Source organism: Cyphellophora attinorum, assembly GCF_001299255.1.
Source record: "Cyphellophora attinorum strain CBS 131958 chromosome Unknown Contig10, whole genome shotgun sequence".
NCBI classification, from domain to species: Eukaryota; Fungi; Ascomycota; class Eurotiomycetes; order Chaetothyriales; family Cyphellophoraceae; genus Cyphellophora; species Cyphellophora attinorum.
The window spans coordinates 327,835-347,591 of record NW_017253238.1 but is presented as its reverse complement, the minus strand read 5'-3'; the positions used below and the strand labels follow the sequence as shown (position 1 = coordinate 347,591).

General features: G+C 52.8%; 6 protein-coding genes across 6 annotated transcripts; 2 read left to right on the top strand and 4 right to left on the bottom strand.

The window, feature by feature from the left end:
- Positions 1–731: 731 nt before the first annotated feature.
- Positions 732–986, top strand: AB675_7961 (uncharacterized protein; the record flags this gene model as incomplete). Its single annotated transcript, XM_018148368.1, has 2 exons — positions 732–825; positions 874–986. The coding sequence occupies 2 exons, from the start codon at positions 732–734 to the stop codon at positions 984–986; spliced, it is 207 nt and encodes a 68-aa protein (XP_018001200.1).
- Positions 987–2,470: 1,484 nt separating this feature from the next.
- On the bottom strand, positions 2,471–4,117 carry AB675_7960 (putative transporter; the record flags this gene model as incomplete). Its single annotated transcript, XM_018148367.1, has 3 exons — positions 2,471–3,397; positions 3,456–3,804; positions 3,837–4,117. 3 exons carry the CDS (start codon positions 4,115–4,117, stop codon positions 2,471–2,473), a joined length of 1,557 nt encoding a protein of 518 aa, XP_018001252.1.
- A 2,918-nt stretch (positions 4,118–7,035) lies between these two features.
- Positions 7,036–9,118, bottom strand: AB675_7959 (uncharacterized protein; the record flags this gene model as incomplete). Its single annotated transcript, XM_018148365.1, has 3 exons — positions 7,036–7,883; positions 7,930–8,379; positions 8,431–9,118. 3 exons carry the CDS (start codon positions 9,116–9,118, stop codon positions 7,036–7,038), a joined length of 1,986 nt encoding a protein of 661 aa, XP_018001187.1.
- A 734-nt stretch (positions 9,119–9,852) lies between these two features.
- AB675_7958 (uncharacterized protein) lies at positions 9,853–11,287 on the bottom strand (the record flags this gene model as incomplete). The annotated part of the gene is made up of 6 exons (XM_018148364.1): positions 9,853–9,966; positions 10,019–10,040; positions 10,097–10,239; positions 10,398–10,613; positions 10,721–10,917; positions 11,086–11,287. The coding sequence occupies 6 exons, from the start codon at positions 11,285–11,287 to the stop codon at positions 9,853–9,855; spliced, it is 894 nt and encodes a 297-aa protein (XP_018000946.1).
- Positions 11,288–12,159: 872 nt separating this feature from the next.
- Positions 12,160–13,362, bottom strand: AB675_7957 (Alcohol dehydrogenase; the record flags this gene model as incomplete). The annotated part of the gene is made up of 4 exons (XM_018148363.1): positions 12,160–12,738; positions 12,785–13,118; positions 13,188–13,285; positions 13,339–13,362. The coding sequence occupies 4 exons, from the start codon at positions 13,360–13,362 to the stop codon at positions 12,160–12,162; spliced, it is 1,035 nt and encodes a 344-aa protein (XP_018000944.1).
- Positions 13,363–17,053: 3,691 nt separating this feature from the next.
- Positions 17,054–17,494, top strand: AB675_7956 (uncharacterized protein; the record flags this gene model as incomplete). The annotated part of the gene is made up of 1 exon (XM_018148362.1): positions 17,054–17,494. The coding sequence occupies one exon, from the start codon at positions 17,054–17,056 to the stop codon at positions 17,492–17,494; it is 441 nt and encodes a 146-aa protein (XP_018001280.1).
- Between the last annotated feature and the right edge of the window lie 2,263 nt (positions 17,495–19,757).

The window sequence follows — 19,757 nt, the reverse complement described above, 5'->3', positions numbered from 1 at the left end:
GTCAGCGTCCCGGCTCATAGGATAGACGAAAGTAAGGAATTCCTTAGTCCAGAAATCTCTTCGTTCGGACGAAACTAGGAGTCAGAAGGCACAGACTCACAGTCCTGCCTTTCGCGGATTTGTCTGAATCGGGGTTCTTCCAAAAATCGGAAAAACGCGCCCTTAACCAGCAAGTTTGCGAGCGTCCCAACACTGCGGTAAGTCACTGTCGTCAGCCACGGCAAGCACTCCTGCGTCTGGTCATTGACGATGCTGCTGGCACCTGTTGCATCTGGAAGGTGCGTTGACCAGTGATGGGCGGCGAGGCAGGTGCACTTCCAAGGTTGCGACACCAACTCAGCTCGGCAAATTCGGGAATTTCGCGTAACACCAACGTCTCTAACTTTCTTCCATGTGGTGTCAACACCATGCTTTGCCTTGCACTACACACTATAGCGTATTGTCCTAGAAGTTCGCTCTGCGCGAGGCGACCGCTGACGTAACATGCCATGGTGTGAGGATGCAACGAGGCACACAGCACTCAGGCGAAGTGATTCCTGGTTGCCTTGCACAGCCCACCAAAGTACAGCATAGCCTCATTGGGATTCTGGCTTCGCTGAAGTCTCTACAGGTATGTCAAATCACTACATATTCAGCAGGGAGAACATTCTGCACTTGCATACGCACCTTGCCATTCCAGCTCCATTCGCACAATACCGAACGACCATCGATTTTCACACCTCACAGCAAACATGTCGACTTCGTTCTACATTGCTCCGATCGCGTTCTTTGTCATATTCCTGCTTCTATTGGTGTGCCTGATTGCCAGCCGCCGACCTACTGTTGGTGGCAAACACCCGGCTCGGCCATCGCTTCTACCGACAACCGCGCCAGTCTACCAACCACAATATGTGGTGACACCACCATCATCACCCGCATATGTCCGGCCTTCTGGCAAAGCCACGTCCACAACGCAGGATGCTCCGCCGCCATACTCCGCCGGATGATCTCAGTCCCTGCATTGGATGGTCATCTAGCTTGACTGTTGTTGAGGCTCGTTTGACCCAGCTGAGTCAGTCGACGGCAGGTTCCTGAAACCAGGGATCTCGCAGAACATGGGGACATCAAACGTGGGATCCACTGTCGATGCAGATGCACGCGATTTACCGCCTCGCTTGTTTGCAACCAATAGTCATCCTCGCTCGCCTTGAGCTATCGTAAGACTATGTGTCCGGCGAGCGAGGGTCGACAACACCAACGCATAGCCGTAATCGCCGGTGTGCATCGATCCTGTTCTAGTGTCTACTATACCGGTAGTTGCTCCACCCGTGCTGAGCACTTAGCGAAGATCCTCCGGAGTCGAGTCGAAGTGCACACCACATCTGCTTACACAGGATGGCATTCGCAACGACTCAACTCAGCTTCACAGACCGCAACACGTAGGGCAGATCAATTAGGCGTTGCGTCGCAATACTTGCGCGACGTTCCCCGAGCCGCTGGCTTGTGGCTAGTCTCGGCACGCGAAGCGGAAATGCGGCTCGATTGCAGATCGATGCATTCCCCGAGAATGGCAGTCGCTCCACGGCTTATCTAATATGCGCCAAAATTCTATACCACTACGAGGTAGAGATAATATTCAAGATTACCTGAAGCTTTACGAATTAGATCTCGGAAGTTGATACGCCGTGTAGATCTTAATGTTGGGGCCAGGAGCGCTTCATACGAATCTCGTATGGCCTTAGATTGAAACGTAAAAATGCGAATGTCGCTTGAAGATGCAGAATTCGCTCGGTCTCAGAAGTATTCTCAACTGAAGCTTCAGGCTCACAAATACCGAGCATGGGGCAGTGCTGAAGATGAGCAGACTTGTGGCGTGAGAATAACATATGTGTCATATGGAGACAATGATTCGCATATTGCACACTGACTGACTGCCTGCCATTTACTGTACGTCGAAGGAACGACGGCACTGCTCATACACCCGACTCGGTGACTCGCTGCTCACTGGGAGTGGTTGTGGCCACGAGTCTAGACGAGCATTCCGACAGCAATTGGAAATCCACGTCTGCGGTCAACAGTGAGAGAACCGCTCAAATAGTTGTCGCCTGAAAGGCAGACACAACGCAACCTGCCGATACGCCCAGCAGAAGGGTCACTGCGATCATTGTAAACTCGAGATGGAAGGTTGAGGATGCAGTAGAATGCATTCAATGTCAAGAGAGAAGGAGGAATGAATATTCCAGAGGTAAGCACAACTCTAATGTAAATGTTCTGAGTGACTGACAGCAAGGACAGTCACTACTATCAAGTAATTGTGGAAGTAATCAACATGCCCTACTCGAGTCTGTTCATGCTGCTCCCTCGACACAGCAAGCCATTCACTGTGTCTCACATGCTCCTGCTCAAGCACTCGAGCCCTCTCGACACACTGACAGTCCCTTCTCCAGCTTGGCTCGAGAGCGACCACAGTCTCTCCCTCATAGACTGACCTCTAGTAAGCATAAAACATCGTCGCCTCATTATCACTCTGCTTGATCTTCTTGTTCTCCCTAATCAACCAAATCTTCATGACCCAAGCTCCCGCTGCACAAGCCGCACTAAACGCCGCACTCGAGCTCATCGCAATCACATACCTGGGCTCGTCGCTCTTGGGCCACAGATAAGGTGTCCAGATGAAACTCGCATTGGCAATAGTATTGACAATCGCCAACGCAGTAGCCTTCTTCTCGCGAGTCTGTCCGCAGGTGGCACCCACCCAGCCCAGGATGATGCTGTTGACGGCATAGGTGCCGATCGAGAAGACGACCATGGCGAAGTAGCGCACGCCGATGTTGAGCGTGGCCATGCCGAGGACGAAACCGGCGATAGCGACGATTTTGGCCGCGGTGATGTGCCATGTTCGCTCGTTGTACTTGCCTGATTGCCAGGACCAGTAGACGGAGATGATGCCTGCGATGAGGTAGGGCGGGCAGGTGAGTGTGAGGGTGATGGTGCGGTTAAAGCCCAGTGTGCCAACGACAGTCGGGAAGAAGTTTTTGAAGCCATTGGCGGCAAGATGCATGTGTTGCATGAATGCGAAGAGCCAGAGTTTGGGGTCCTTCGCGGCTTCCTTCAGGCCGTTGAAGGTCGAGGACTGGAATCTATTGCCGACGGTGTCGCGCTCAATGCGGTCGTGTGCGAGTTGGCGCTCTTCGGGGGTGAGCCAGCGGGTTGTTAGTGGATGATCCGGCAAAGTGAACACAGAGGCGAGGGCGACCACAAAGGTCACGACACCTTGGATGATGAAAAGCCAGCGCCAGCCAGAGATTCCGGCGGCTCCGTCCATTTCGAAGATGCCAGCGGCGATGAGGCCGGCGAAGGCTGTGGCGAGGATGTTGCCGGTGTAGAGGATAGAGATGCGTGTGGCAATCTCTTTGCGCTGTTTTTGGCTCCGGTTAGCTGTGATCATACACAAGCTCGGGGAAGTAAGGACTCACAGTATAGAAAATGGACAACATGAACAGAGCTCCAGGATAGTACGGCGCCTCAGTCACACCAAGGAAGAAGCGTGTAAGCAGAAGACCAGTGAAGTCCTTGGACAATGCAGTCAGAGCAGACACAACAGCCCAGAGGGCCATGAAGCCGGCCATATACCAAGAAGGGCGGACGCGGGTGAGGATCATGTTGGAAGGAATCTGGCCAAGCAAATAGCCCACAAAGAGGATGCTGACGCAGGTTTGATATTGTGACCCAGTCAGGTTGAGATCCTCCTCGAGGTCGTTGAGGCGCGCAAGGGCGATGGCGTTACGGTCGAGGTAGTTCAGCCAGTACATGCCCCAAAGTGTCCTGTCGGTATTGTCAGCATGGATTCAGTATACTCACGAGCAATGCGGGAAGAGGGACCGCGTGAAGGATAGAAAGAGGTGTCTCGTCCCAGCAGAACCGGGGAGGAGGCGGGGACGAAGACGTACGGCATGATCCAGCGATCCAGCTTCTTCACGAGGGCGATTTCCTTAGGGTCGGTCTTCTCGTGGGAACCGCTGTAGTCCACTTGGGCGATGGCCTTGCCTTCTTCGTCGGCAGCATATTCCGAGTGAAGCTTATCGGACTTCTCGTGGATGATGGCCGGCTCCTTGTAGGTCTCATGGGTGGTTGCCATGGTTGCTGATGGGTGCAATGCACTGATGGTCTTCTTGGGTAAGAGGACGGTGTGCCAGATCAAAGAGTGAAAGGAGTGAAGAGAGATGAGGAGATGTGGTCAACTGTAAAGTGACTGTCTGGCAGAGTATGGAGGCATCAAGGCATGATGGCGGCTTTATAGTCCAGCCCAGGGTAATGAGCGGACCACATGCAGAAACAACTGACACCCTCCATACGATCAGTATCCCGACCAACAACCCCAGAAGCCCCAGACGAAATTCGAAAGTTTGATAGGATACACGACTGGAGCTGGGGTATACTAGTCAAAATGCCTGGCCAGTCGGGTGCTCGTAGAACTTCTCGAAGCCGCCACATCGCTTCGAACGTGCTTCGATCCACAGGCTTTGGCGCTAGCACGACATTGAGGTCCCAGCAATAACAAAGGATCACGAGAATTCGACGGTAATTGAGCCTGACCGTGGCTGCTTATTCGATGCAAGGTTCCATACCTACGAATGTCCTTATGCAGTAACGAGTCGATCTGCTGGGCGGCATCATATTGGACCGAAACAAGAAGACCAAGACGTTACTCCTCTCTGGGCGAAGCTGCTGGTTGGCGGAACCTCGGGCTCGAGAAGCCATCGAAGCACTAGAGTATGGCAGTCATGGCGGCTTGATGATTGACAGTGCTGCATGGCAGGCAGACCGCTGATAGGATGAGTTCGATGATCTGGACAACGTGTGGACGAGAAGTCAGGGGGCTCCGGTGTAGCTTTTGTCGCCAAGTTGGTTCCGCCCAGTCGCCAAGGAGCGCCTCATGAATTCAACACGAAGTGTGTGTATGACATGGGCCAATATTGCTGTATCCTCACATGTGTCCAAAGATTTTTATTGGGTAGCTACTGCACCGCCTCCATGGGGACAAAGTATCGGGCATGCACGGGATGCAACAGCGACCATCTTGCAGCGAACCTTGAATCAAAAATGCTCAAATGATTCGTTGGCGGCAAAGGCCAAGCCCGAGCTCTGTCGGGTGATGCAGGAGCTGGCTTCTAGAAACCTTCTAGAAGACTTCCAGAAGCTTTCCTAGGACGTTCTCGTGCATGCAAGGAAGCTCTGCTTATACTGCAATAATAATACCAGACGGCTTGCATGTTGGTGCTAGCTGGAAAGAAGTAAAAGCATGGAAAAGCAGATCGACGTCAGTTCCGTCGAGCCAGAGATCACGAAGCTGGAGTGAATCAAAACCTTCTAGCGGACTTCCAGAAGCTTTCCTGGACATCCTCGCGCGTGAGTGTGCGTTCTTCGTGTCACGTACAGCACCGATGGATAGACTTCGGTACTCCTGATACTCACAGGTAGGTAACAGCTTGGAGGAGGAATCATAGTCTTGAGCTTGAGTTGGCTGAACCTTCGAGAAGGCTTCCAGAAGCTTTGTGAGACATTCTCGTGCGTATGAGGATGTTCTTCTTGTACCGTATAGCGCTAGACAACTTGTACCTATACCTTTCCTGGCGACGAACGAGTCAGCCTTGGGAGTCGCTTCCCAGTAAGCCTGAGATTCAGATGCTCCAAGCCATCCAGAAGGCTTCGAGAAGCTTTCCTAGATATTCTCGTGCTCGTGAGGATGGTCTCCTATGCTGTGTAGCAACACACCATAGGAATACACTCCAAAGCAGGGAGAAGTAGAAAGGAACTAGCGTCGTTTTCCGGTGAGCTCAAGGTCGACCAGACCTTCTCCTAGAAGGCTTCCCGAAGCCTTCCGGAATGTCCTCGGGCATACGAGCAGGAGCTTTGCTGAAACTGCGTAGCACAGGACAATTTGAGTAGCTCCTCCTACTAGCTAGGAGTAGGGTAGCTGACAGACTGTCGACGACGATCTGCATAGGACGAGATAGAACGTCTTGCTTGTTTGTTTGATCCACAGGACGTAAGCAAGTTCCGAGCGTTCCAGGTAGGAGCTCAAGCCCAGATCTCACTTCCCAGGAGTGTCTCCTGCACTGGAATCCACTGCTCTTGCCTCCAGAAGGATGTCCATACGTCAACGTCAGGCAGGAGTTCCGACTGCTAGAGGACATCCCACCCAGCAGTGTTGCCTGAATCTGTACTCTGTGCAGCTTTCCCTCAGCCGGAGCTAGCAGAAGCTTCATCAAGTTCTAACCAGTAGATCCTGTATTAGCTTCCGAACAACAGAGGTCTACTCAGTCCTGCCTCAGCACGGCCTCCTTGCCTCTGGCAACCCCCTATCGATACGCTGCCACGACACCCTCGGAGGCCTCTTCTCGATGATGACAACGAGGATGAATGACCCGGCTTTTCCCTGCTTTGCCCAGGAGCCTCGCAGGGTAGCACATCCACCTCAAGACATACCAGAATCGACAAGACTCATTCTGCTTCCCATTCCACCCGAAAGCATCCAGTGGAACTGTGGGGTTAGGGGCGAGACCAAGTCGGTGACCTGGTGTCGCGAGAGCTCGGGGACTGTTTGTGCTGGGGTCAGCAGAGGCCTCGCCGGCGTCTGACCTGTACATTCTGCATTAGCTTTGATGAACAAGAGGTCTTGCCCGTCCTTGTCCTCCTGCGACGCGAAGAACAGCCCTGTCCTGTGACCAGCTTCTGCGGATCCAGTCGAGTGGTGGCGAACAAGTCGGCCTAGTGAGGGCCCAGGGACTGGTCGAGCTGGAATGGGCTCCATGCACAGCGAGAACAAGATATCCTTGATTACAACGCTAACTCATCCCGCTCAATATCGACAGACCCAAGGCCAAGCAAGCATGGGTGGCTGGCTTGCATCAGCCAAACACGTCCCGTGGTATCCAAAGAAACATTTTCCAATTATGTCCCTATACCCAATCGCCGTCCGAACAAATGAAGTCCACCTCTTCGCGTCGAGCTAGACGAAGTCCAGGCCGCAATCCCCGACCAGATGTCCCGCTCTCATCTCGTCCCTCCCGTCCTGTTCAATCTCGCAGACTCACTCTCATTGGTTTGCTCCTCTTGAATCGGGTCGAAAACATCGGGTGCTTGAGCTGCATGTCCAAGATGATGGTTCGGATCAGCTTTGTGCTTTTTAACCTTTTTGATGGCTTGCGCAGTCAGATCCTGCCGGGCCATTCTCTCAATGACATCCTTCTTGCGGGTCTTCTTATCTCCAACACTGATGAGGACACCAGCTGTGATGTTGCATGTGATAGATAGTGACAGGATCACAGCAGTGATCCACGAAGGACGGGTATGGTAGGACCAACCCCAGGTGAATGCACCCAGCGATATCTGTAGGAGCGAATGGCAATCGAGCAAAGTTACAATGGTGATCAGGAGCTTCAGCGGGAAGGCATAGTGCGTGGTTGTCTCGTGAGGTTTGTAAAACGAGTGTGACTTGGCGAACTTGGTCTGATGATGCACCAGCTTTTTCTGCTGTTCTGGACTCAAGACGGAATATTCTGCGTCCTTGGGATTGGCAGCCTCTGGATCGGCTTCTTTCTCGGTCCGCTCGGGCAGTTCGTTGTGGTCCTTGAGTTCTGGCATATTGCGTTCCCTACGCACACGCCAGGTCATTAAGCCGTAGTTGGCGATGAAGCACAGGTGATACGTATCGACAGCTCGGAATGGGGCCAGACCATCACCCATAATCGCAAATAACGCAACGAGGACGCTGTCGATGATATGAATGACATAGTCGTTGCGGTCATCGCCAGCGTAGACCCAGCCGATGAGGAACAATACCCAAATAAGACCGAAAAGGGTGATCAGTGTTGCATAGAGTGTGACGAAAAAGCCAAGGGCTAAAAGGCATCAGTAGGGCTACAATAACACAAGGGTAAGACGTACGTTTCGAGACATATTTGCCAAAAGCCCGCATACGCTGCTTGAATTTTGAGCGCCTGGAGTGCATCATGTGTCGAACATGGTCGTCAAGAGCTTCCTTGTCCTCCTCGGACCAATCCTCAAGGTCAACTCCGTGGGGAAGGACAGCATAATGAGAGTCCGTCAGAACGGATGATATGCTGCCCCTCCTTTGCACGCGCGGCTCGCGCTGCCAGGACCAGGTGCGCTGTACAGGAGGATGCTCTGGTGGTGCTGGGTCGAGCTTCGGTGCCGAAGGGTCCTCGAGTACGTTGGTTGCGGTTGGAGTAGCCTCAGCAGATGACACCTCTGTGATCTTGGAGGGCGCTCGGGTGAGATTGTATGTTGGTCGTCGATTGAGCCAGCGACCGAGATTGGGCACGAACAGCGAATTTTGAACGTTAGTCAAAGAGTTCAGTGTTTGGACTTCTGGGTCTGGGAATCTGTTAGCACAATGGCGCACCGAGAATGGGCAGCGGTAGGTACCGATCACGTCCAACAGATCTACAACTTCATCCTCGTAGTCTTCGGGGTTGTGCTCAGACTCCTCGGTGCTCAGCTTGCTGACGAAAGACCTTGCAGCATTGCTCAAGCTTCTCCTCCGTCCGATGCCTGAAGTACTGCCTGCGGTCGGCGGCGGTACAGCCAATCCGGATTGTGCTTGCTGACCTTCTTCAATCGGTGCCAGACCAGACTGTCGATTGTTGTCTCGCGTGCTTGATCTCGTCAGGCGGCCACCACTGCTAGCTTGTCCCGGCTCTTGCGGTGCAGACGCTGCACGCCGTCGCGCGGAATTCGATCGGCTAGGTGTGCCATCGTCAGTCCCGCTAGCCAGTGCTCGTGTATTGGTCGCAGAGGGTAGCCTCCTGATACTGATCGGCCTTTGCCGTGGCACTGCATACTGTGGGGGCGCCAATCGTTGCGTGGGCGGCGCACCCACGGTCGTCTGAGTGTAGGGTACGGGCGCCGTGTTCGGATCGTCGGTTGTGTGTGTTATGGCTGGTCCGCGCCCACTGGGATGCGCTGCGGACGTCGTGGTGCGTATATCAGGGGCGCCATCGCCTCCAATCACCGTCTGAGTCGTTGTCGACGTCGTATAAGACGTTGTAGTCTCATCCTCGAAAGCCGGAAAGGCCTCACCAGCCGGTTCGCGGTTTCGTCGCGGACTAGACATGGTTGCCAATCTCCAGGAGTTGGCACGCGCCGGCGGAACGCTTGTTGTAGCTCAGCAAAAGCGTCAATGAGCACAAGTGACAGATGATTGCAACATCAATTGAAGCTCAGCAGCAACAAGAGGGGTCCGGCAAGCCGGGCTGAAGTTGCGTCCTTTCGGAGAGGAGAGTTCGCAGCGGTGGTGAGTGTGGTAGAAGTTAAAGCCACGGACACGATTTTAGCTCCAATTTCTTGCTTACTCACGCTGCGCTTCGCTTTTCCCGTCGATTGCGGTCACTGGCTCACCTTTGGCTGACACCCACCGTCCGATCCGATTCATCAGCACCGCTCAATAAACACAATAATCAACGCTGCTTTCCTCTTTCAGATGCCCTTTTACTGAACGCGAGGAGGACTACTTGTTCGCATGGTACTGGGGACTGACCAACAGCCTCCGTTGCGTCGCTATAAGACTGTCCTGCTTGTTCACCCGACGACGAATGTTCTTCATCGTAACAATCCTCAAGGACCTCCAGGCGTACCTATCCTCTGACTCCATCGCGTCACAGGCTTCGTGTCTTCGCCATTCCTCTTGCGTCTTACTCAGAGCAGAGGCACTTATTATGTCATCGCCTGACGGTCTTTTCTCAAGCAAAATTTCCTACACCTATCGCCCACACGAGCGCTGTCCATGTCTAAGACAAGCATCGAGTTCGCTGTTTATACACGCCGGACGTGCGTGAGTATCTTACAGGTCTACAACTTGTGCTCTCGCGCGAATGTCGGTGGGTTGTAGTCAACGTCGCCTTTCAGCCAATGGATCATACGCTCAGCCCCAAATCTGGGGTTGAGAGCATCTACATATCCCATCTAGTGCGTGTTAGCAGTTCTCTGGGACCGCTCGGACGTCGCGAAGTCTTACGAAAGGTTTCATTTCCTTGTATCTAGATTGCGCACGTCAGTCACTGGTCACTATTGCATCAGAAATCGATTGACTCACCCCATCATATCGACGATCCTCGAATCAAGCTCATCCAATTTCCGAGGATCGACGGCGAGTATCTGATTCTCAATCGGACGAATATATGGATTACAGTATTGGACCGTCGCGCTCATTCGCGGTTTCGTGGTGGTATTCTGCCCCTGCAACACATGATCAGTCTCCGGACATTTGCAGAAGCATGAAGAGGTAAAGCACGCCCGACCCAGAGAACACTTTCGTCCGTCCAAGACGCACGCTCTGAGCAGAGCTCAAGGCAAGGGCTCGCTCGATGCAGGTCCGGAAAGGTACAAGGACTCACTCCGCCATGTATCACTGTGGAAATGAAGTAGACAACACCACCTTCCGGTACGAGCGCTGGCACTGTCTCTTCCTCTTTGCCCTGGCGTTCACTACCCCAATTATGACTTCCAGGAATTATTCTGGTGGCACCATTTGCAGCAGTGTACTCATCCAAGGCAACCATGATAGCCGCTCCAAAGGGCGCCCTGGGCCTAGGAACCTGTATGTAGCCATCCTGATGTCGGGATTAGCAGACGCTTTGGAAAGAACACAGGCCATCCAGGCAGTTCCATTGCTGCAGCCCATCTCGGTCTTAATCCCACCGATTCCTGGACTACTCACATCATGGTGCAGATTCTGCTTTACCTCTCCAGGGTTGATGTTAATGGTATGGAACGCCGACAAAAGATAGCCCGGATCAAGGAAGTAGTCGTTGAGGGCGAGCACTCGCGGGAGAATTGTGAATTTGTCGAAAACTCGACTTTTGTTCAATAGCGAGTAGATACGATTAGTGTTGAGACCCTCGAAGCTGTTCCGACCTGCAGATTGGCTCAGCACTGTCTCAGAGCAGTGTAATATGCTTGAAGGGAGGTCGTTGATTGCCGGAATAGAGTAGCCTGAGTAGGTTGTCGTCGCTCAAGAGGTATGCTCTGGGCAGCACTCAAGCAACGATCAAACTCGAATATCATGATGACAGAGTGACTAACCACCTCTGGGACTTTCTCCCAAAAGCCTCATAATTTCATTTCGAGCTTCTGCTGCCTCATCTTTGGTGAAGCAATCCGGTATTATTACGAAGCCGTCCCGGAGTACTGCTTCGATGTCGGCTCTGATCGTCGGATCCGATGGAAGAGGCTTGCGATCTGTAGCCTGCGAAAAGAAGTTGAATTCTTTGCTTGATGGTGCCATGTCTCGATTGTTCGTGGTCTACGCTCAGCAATATACTAGGTCGATATGAGGCGTCAAGACTGTTTATCGAAGTTCTACTGGCCGCCCCGCCTGCCGGGCTTTTGACCGTTCGTATTTCTTACACCTTATAGCCTCGGCTTTTTTGCCTATAAGATGAGAGAACACTAATCCGATATCTTGTGTCGAGGTTGTGAACATAAGCCATCCAATAACGTCAGCTTTCTTGTTACCATAGACAGGACATCGTGCGGTTCTAACCGGGCCAGGAAAATTATTTCGTCGTTGATACATACTGAGGATCTCATCAAGGGGTTACTGGGACCCGAAGCCTAAGACAAGCTTCAACAGCGTTGCACCCCGGGGCTTGAGGCAAGGAAACTGTACCCCAGGTCTTGGACGAACGCCTGTGGGAACAGAACTCCCACCAATCCCGTGAAGTGTACAGAAACCCAATGAGATGATGTGTCAGCTTCACTACTCTTGGTCGCTTCGACATCTCACAACAGTCCTTCGTTCATTAGTGGCATCCACGACATCCGGCGCTTGCATTGATGTCGGCTCTAAGTCCGTAGCTAGTTGAATATCTTTCATTGTCGCCAATTTCAAGCGTGCACACTACCGAGGTAGGTAGGTTGCGGTTTGAAGGGTCCGGGAGGTCAAGATGCCCCTGAGACTACGGGTACCGTCGAGGTCTGTGTCGGTGCGCTCCTGCCTGCGCCGGACTGGGATGGAGAGAAGGAGCAAATGAGCTGATTGTGAGCTGATCTTGCCTACAAGCTCAACAGCCGTTCTTTAGACGCGACTGCTTACCCAGCCGAACAAACCATCTCTAGGCATAATTCAATCTAGCATGAGCATCACTCCAACCAGTCTCATGACCCGACCTTCAAGACGAGCCTTCCTTTCAGGTTAGATGACATGTACATGTCAGGCAGCTTCGGCGCATCGTCGAACGAGACGACCGTGAGGTGACTCTCAATCTGATGGTCTGCAACGACTCTCAACATATCTTCAGCTTGATCCCTGGTGGCGACTAGCGACCCTTTGATCACGATTTCGTTGAAGATCACCGTGAAGGCATCAAACTTGAACCCTGTCGTCGGCAGGCCAAGTGGCACAGCTACACCGTGTGGTCTCAGAGTATTGAGGCTCCATTCGGTAGCTTCGACATTGTCTGTGCACACTATGACAGCAGCAAGACCGTCTCGACCCGCCCAAGACTTGATCTTGCTCACCGCTTCGGAGTCTCCGAAGTCCAGGACCAGGTCTGCTTTGAGAGTGGGCTCCGTGGCAAGGGCGCGACCTTCTTCACGATTGTCCACAGCGACGACCGGATGACCCAAGGCTTTCGCGAATTGAACGGCCAGAGAACCAAGACCGCCGATTCCGACAATACCCACGGGCGCAGCAGGTGCCACGTTCGCGGCCACCAAAGCAGCCCAAGTGGTGTTCTATACAAGTCAGTGACAATAATTCGAAATATCCTAGAAAACTTACCCCTGCACACATCAGAGGTGCGGCTTGTTCAAAGGAGAGGTTGTCGGGCAACAAAACGCAGTCGTCTGCGTCGCCGATCATATACTCAGCCATGCCGCCGTCATTCAACAGTCCAGCCGTCTCGTTGTTCTTGCAGAAACGCACATCCGAGGTCGACTCGCATCCAACACAATGATGACAAGGATGACGAAACAGGAGAGCCCCAACACGAGATCCAATAGACCATTTGCCGGACTTCTGAGCAGCAGCTCCAATTGCGACAACGGTACCGACCGGCTCGTGCGACGGAATGAGTGGCGTCGGCGACTTATAAACGCCCTCCCAAACTTGGTAGCTAGCATGGCGTCAGCTGTCAACGTCCTCACTTCTCATATGCCAACCATTGGTCGCCGACAGAGCTCACTCAGTGTGGCAGAATCCAGCTGCAGCAATCTTGATCAACAGATCATTCTCGCCCGGCTCTGGTACAGGGACATCGCGGATCTGATACTCCTTCTTGTACTAGGAAATGGCTGTCAGACGCTGGCGACTATTCTCGATTCCACAGTACATACCTGGACAAGTTGGACAGCCTTCATGATGGGATTATCCAAGACTTCAGGATGGTCCGGGTAGTCTGTGGTCAAGACAGTATGTTTTGTCCGAGGCGGCGACTTCAATGGCGCTTGGGCTGGAAAGCGAGCACTTTGAATCCTTGAAGCAATATGAAGCCCGGATCGAGGAGGTAGTCCTGAACGGGTTGCACGGTATATATGACATTCTGGTGCTCTCGCCGCGAAACAATCCACCAAGACGATATGATGCGCAGTCAAAGGAGTCGTGACAACTATTCTCCATCTCGATTGCTGGTCGGGCTTGCAACAGAGGTATCACAAGCCCACATCATCGCTAAGCAACAGTCTTCTGAAGATTGCACCTCCTGCCAGGGTGTCGTTTCGGATCTTAGACACTGAATGTGGAGCTGGCAGAAGATCTCCTGCATCTCCACGATTTCTGTCAACAGGCAGAGGTGCGGCTACGTTCCTGGACTGGGAACACACGACTTTACTAGTCGCCGGAGTCTATGCTGACAAAGTCTTGTGCTTCTTCCACGCGAGAGAACGTCTACAGCACTTTGGAGGCTCTCTACATGCCTTATCGCCTAGTACAGGTATCTTTGCAACAAATCGCGCCTGAAGACCTTGCCCTGCAGTCCACGTCATGCGAAGATATAGTACCTGCATACACTTGTGCTGTGTAGAGCAATTTCGTCCAAACTCGGCAGCTGGCTTTTGCCTTAGTCGGAAGTTTCAGGGATCTGTCATCTTGGCGTGGAGTGGTGGACACCACCCCACTGTTCCCAAAGCAGGATTTACTTCTACCTGCAAATGGACTTTCGGGCCTTCCGTCCACCAAGCTCTGGGATTGTTCCATTGAGAGTGGTCCGTATACAAGTGGTATCGGATAAGATGCGCCGAGAGTCGGGGCCTGAAAATATGTCAGCGAGTACGGCACGCTGCTCGAATGACTCATTCCAAGATTGGAAGAACATTGGAGAGACAGTACTGGTATAGTCATAGGCCGTATACCATTCACCAAATTGACCGACATCAGTGTCGACAAGCATTCATCGGCAACGCATGAAAGCAGTCAACACTACAGCAACCGTCGATGCTATACCGGACATCGCTTAGCCGCCAGGACATGGACGTTGCTGCGTAGACCCGACGATCCTTCGCCACAGTCGACAGGCACAGGATTTCACTGACTAAGCGGTCTTAAAATGCCTTCACGAAAGAAAGCCAAGACCTCCCGGGAGCTGATATTTGTGTCTCTCGGAAACGAAGTCCGAAACGTGAACTGGAGGAAAGCCCATTCGAGCCTTGCACGAAGTCACGCAGCCGTCTGGGGTGGCCCGTATGGGGCGGCAGCAAAAGTCCAAAGGCAAAGGTGGACCTGGATTGAAGCCAGCTCCCAGTCTGTTGATGACAGCGATCAGAATCGCGACGAAGGGAACCGCTCAAGCGGAGACAGTCGATGCTTGCACATCATCAGAAGGACATCAAGCAGGCGGCACCCAAGGTCCGCTGGAAGCGAAGCACTATACTCACTGTCTTATGGCATGGATGACTTGCCGGAGTTCGACGGGGCAACGTGCAAGTTCCTTGGGGCGCGATTCCTACAACAAGTCATTACGTGTCTCGAGACAGACCGTCAGTCACTGCTCGCTAGTTGCTCACTCTTGAGCTATGCTTATTGGATGGCGCTGACCGGCCAGGGCAAAAAGTCCATCCTGCTCCAGAAGAAAGCTGAGGTGTTTGAGTCCATCAAACGGCATATGAGATCGCGAGAGGGAACGATTAGCGCCAACTTTCTGCTTGCAATCCTGGCTTTGGGCTCCCCTGTTGTCTGTCTAGTGAGCCAAGACCTACCACAAAACATGGGTCTGCCGGAGTATATTGAATCGTCAAATCACAACAAGCATCTGTGTTGTCCTGAATACGCGGCAGCTACGCATAGCGCCCTGGAAGAGAGATCAGTGTACTGGAACACAATGCAAAGAGTGTTTTCTGGCGATGTTTGCGGCTGCGATTTGGGCCGCTATATCGTGAGATGCATGAACATGTGAGTCCTCTGAAAACTGATCGCTGAATTCAGGCTGACCTGATCTGACAGATGGATCAACACCGAGGTAGACTACAGACCGTACGCAGCGGTAGACTGCCTAGAGAAAGCGTGCCCGTCGGGGGTCAGTCATGAAGTCAGTCGGCTGCCCGCAGAATGGACGTCACCATTGACTGTGCAGTGGGAGCTGGCACTTCCGCTGCCTGCATTACCTTTTTCGGATTGTATGCTTCGACTTGCCGATCTGATGCATCAATGGATTGCAACCGTCATAGCAGAGGATGGCACAGCGCGTGCAATAAATGCAGATGACTTCACAGCACGCTCAACACTGCGTTTGCAGCTGGAACGATTTCCTCCAGTTATGCGATCATCAGTCTCGGAAAGCGAGGCTATGTATGCCTCCTGTCTATGGACCAGTCAAGTTTTGCTCACCGTGGAGCAGCTCGCTGTTCCGATCAGTGTCGCTTCGAATCATGTTGCCGACAGACCTAGACTCATTTCGAGGCTGCGTAAGACAGACCTGTCTGATCTCTGGGGCCAGTATAAGGGCCTTCTGCTTTGGGTGGTTGCCGTGTGCCACTTCTCCTCGGCCAATAAATGTCTGCCGCTGCTGTGCACCACTGTCTTTACGCAATTTGCACAAGAGCTCGCCATGTCGGACTACTATAATGACGCAGCAATCGGACCACTGAGGCGGCTAAAGCAGTTCGAACTTATCTGCTGCCAGTCCAATGCCTATTCTCAAGTATGGACTGTATGTGGCTGTCAGGCCAGACGATGTTCGTCCAGCAACTGCCGTTTGTGACGGTCGTGCTGCGCTTCAGCTAGCGGGCGTGTTCTGATGGAGACTCTCGCTAGTCAGAGGAGGTTGCAGTGAATGGAGCTCTCGAACCAGAGTCTGCGAGCGGTCTGTGCTTAGACGCCACGCAGAGTGACAGGAGTCAAACAGGCAAGGGACCAAGATGCGATCTGTGCGCTGAACCTAGTTTCAACCTCCCAAACAACTCAACACAAGCCGAGAATGATGACCAACCAGCTTCGGTTCGACCTTTCCTTGTTCCAACCGCGCGTGGAGCCCAGAGCACACGCTACTTGCCATCAGCATGGTCTGCTGCAAGTGATGATTAAGTCACGTTCGTACCTGTGAGCGGATCAAAATCGTACATCCTAAGCAACGATGCAGACATGCCAACGCTCGCACCTTGCAACTTCTTGAAGTATTCGTGTGGAGCAGGTGAGACTCTACCAGCTACCTGCCTTCCATGTACTCTATACGGAAACCGGATCTATTCCCACTATAAACCACTAGTGATTTCCCGATCTGGACGACCCGTACTGCAGTACAGACTGCCCCAAGTACTAGACCAGCTGCCTCATCTGCGGCTAGCGAGCTTTTGGATGTTCACGGACTAAGCGTTCGATCATGTTCCATACTCAAGCACGGATCTTCTCAGCGGATTTCACCCAGCCGATGTTGACCTACAGACTACCCAGCAGCTAGATAAGGCCAAACACCTCCCATGACATACTGAGAGTATAGAGCACCTCTTGAGCAATGATTTGACCCGTACTCAAGCAAGCACCTGCACTACCACATCATCAGGTCCCGTGAATCCGACCTAATCGATCAAGCTCCCTCTGCCCATTACCCTTCTCGTCACCATGCCTTTAATGTTCCTCCACTACACCGAGGGCGCCTTCACCAAGTCCGCCCTCGACTCAGTCGCCCAACGCCTCATGTACGATAGCGAAGAGCTCGAAAAGATCCCCGCCACCCCCTTCAACCTCTCCACCAACTGGATCTACACGCACGAATATCCAACGTCCGCCATGTACCACAGCGGGCGCACCGGTGGGGGCAGGCACTTCATCACGTTGGAGATTAATGTCATCACTGGCGGGTACAGTGCCACGACCAAGACGGAGTTCATTAAGAGGGCGACGGACGCGATTGCGGAGTTTGGGAAGTTGCCGGAGGGGGAGCCGAGGAGGGTGTATGTCGTTATGCGGGAGGTGGCGGAGGCGAATTGGGGGTTTGATGGGAAGACGATCAATTTGGAGGAGTTGAGGGGGTCGACTGATGAGAGTATTAAGCCGTTGTGAGGGGAGGGAGACACAGATGGTGTTGAGTCCAGGCTGAGTTTGTTGGGATGCTTAGTATCTCAAGTGAAGACGGATAAGTCTTGCAGTGGCGCGTTCGAGCAGCTTTGTCGCAGGATAGGCGTGAACAATATACGTACTTCGGACCCAATAGCCTAGAACATTCAGTATAGAGACTTGATTGCAAAGGGAGGGAGTTCAGGTCTTATCGAGCTACCTGTGAGAGTGGCATCCTGCTTATTGCTGCGCGTGTGGTCCTGGCGTGTTAGATCCGCTACATTCGAAAGATCGCTTGACGGTTACAGCAGCTCGACCCGAGCTCAGAGCTGCTTCACTGAATGTTGTCAGTGTGTGTCGAAGCTGATCTGCTTCGGCAGACCTGTGATCCGTCTTACACCTTCGCTGGCTTACTTAGTGCTGAGTCTTTCAAACCTCTTCGCCGGCACGAGTACTGTCCTGTGCTGACTCGGGTGTGCCAGGTGGGCTGTGCTGCCTGACGGCTACCAAAGCGAGAAGAACGTCGAGTCAAGGTTCACTGGTCTCGTAAGTCTTGTGGGGTGAACTCGGAGGAGCTTCAAGTTTTCTTTTGAGTTCTAAAAGACTCGTTCATACCTACCTCGTAACGGTCTGATTCAAGTATGACATACTGGAGGCCACAGGCAGGCCTTAAGTCCTCTCGCCATGCGGTACGGAGTACTTTGAACGGTGTTTAGCTTGCGTAGTGTACTGAAGTGTCCGCGAGTTGCTAAGTATTATCAGCAAGCACCGAGGGACTACCTTTGATAGACTGTTGTGAGGAACTGTGGCAACCTACATCGACATTCCTGACCTACGAAGGTAATGAACACAAGTCGTGATGCTGTGATCATCATCTGCTGCTGCTCGGGCCAATGTCGGAGCCTCTCGGGGCATGGCACAGAATTTAGCCCTGGGTATGGTAGCGCTCTTGTAGATCCGCAACGCACACGGCTCGTGCTGCGAAACACACTATCCTGAGATTAAAGTAGCAGCTCCGGTCGACAGTGCTGAAAAGAAGCTGGTTCGAAGCTTATAAAGAAGTGCCGCTCGAGCAAAGGCTGAGAACGGTGAGAAATTGTACAGTGTAAACCTGAATGAGCACGAAGCCCCGAGGCGACAACGTGGTGGAAGGTCAAAAAGACAAAATAGGCTAAGAATACGGAGTAAGATCTCGACCTGAATGGGGTTGGGGCGTAGAAGACCCTGTCCAGCCCGTGAGGTTTGCTGCAGTTGAGATTGGCTTTTCGCTCGAACAAGCCGAAGGACGGCCCAAGCGATGGCCCATTTGGTACGCGGCTTGAAATAGGGGGCGCCCCAAGCTCCGTTTATGCTGCGGTGCACAACAGTCCGAAGATATTAGGTGTTCTAGCTTTCGGCAGAACCGAGCCCATGGGCAGGACATCAGGATTGTTGAGGCAGTTCGAGCGCAGCGCATATGAGCTGCCTATGATGTCCGGGCAAAACGCACTGTGTGCGTGTCAGTCACTGAATCTCTGATGGAGGATGCCGAAAATATTGTGGATGGAAAGCAAATGACGATGACAGACTCGCTTGAGTTGTACTAGCAGACTTCAGAGAAGCGAGCGATCCACTGCCCCACTGCTTGGGGCTCGTATTTATTGACCTTCACCCTCAACTCTGCGCCTTCTCTGACTGCAGCAAACAATTCTGCCATCCCTCAAATAATGTGACTGAGACTTCGCTTCGAAGGCTTCCCGGCCGTGGCTTCTCACGCACGAACGCAACGTTCATGCAGCCTGCGTGAGATGTTTCCGATCTCATTGCCATCTGCGAATCTGTCAACCTAATTGACCAGACTTTGTGCGGGTAGCATGGCTTTTGAAACAGCCCGGCACTCCACCAGCTACTCAATTCTCTCCACCAATTTACCACGTTCTCACCGCTGTGGCCGCATGAAACAGATGCACGTTGCGGGATCTTATGCAGCGCGAGGCTCCAAGCAGCTATCATGACCCATGCTACCCCTGGAGTAGTTCCACCTCCTGCAATTTCACTTTTCGCTTGTCAGCAGATCAAATTATGGGCTCAGTCCGTCGTCGCTCCTCTCATGACGGCGGACGCTTGCCCCCAGACTTGTACCTTCGCTTGCTGTTGCTGACTATCAGTGGAGCGGAGAATTGTCTTTCGTCAACATCCTAGAGGTTGCCTTTCTCAAGCAGGCAAGGTACGGGCCTTTTGGCCTTAATCTACTTGTACCTAAAGTCAGCCGAGTGGAACATGGACTGCA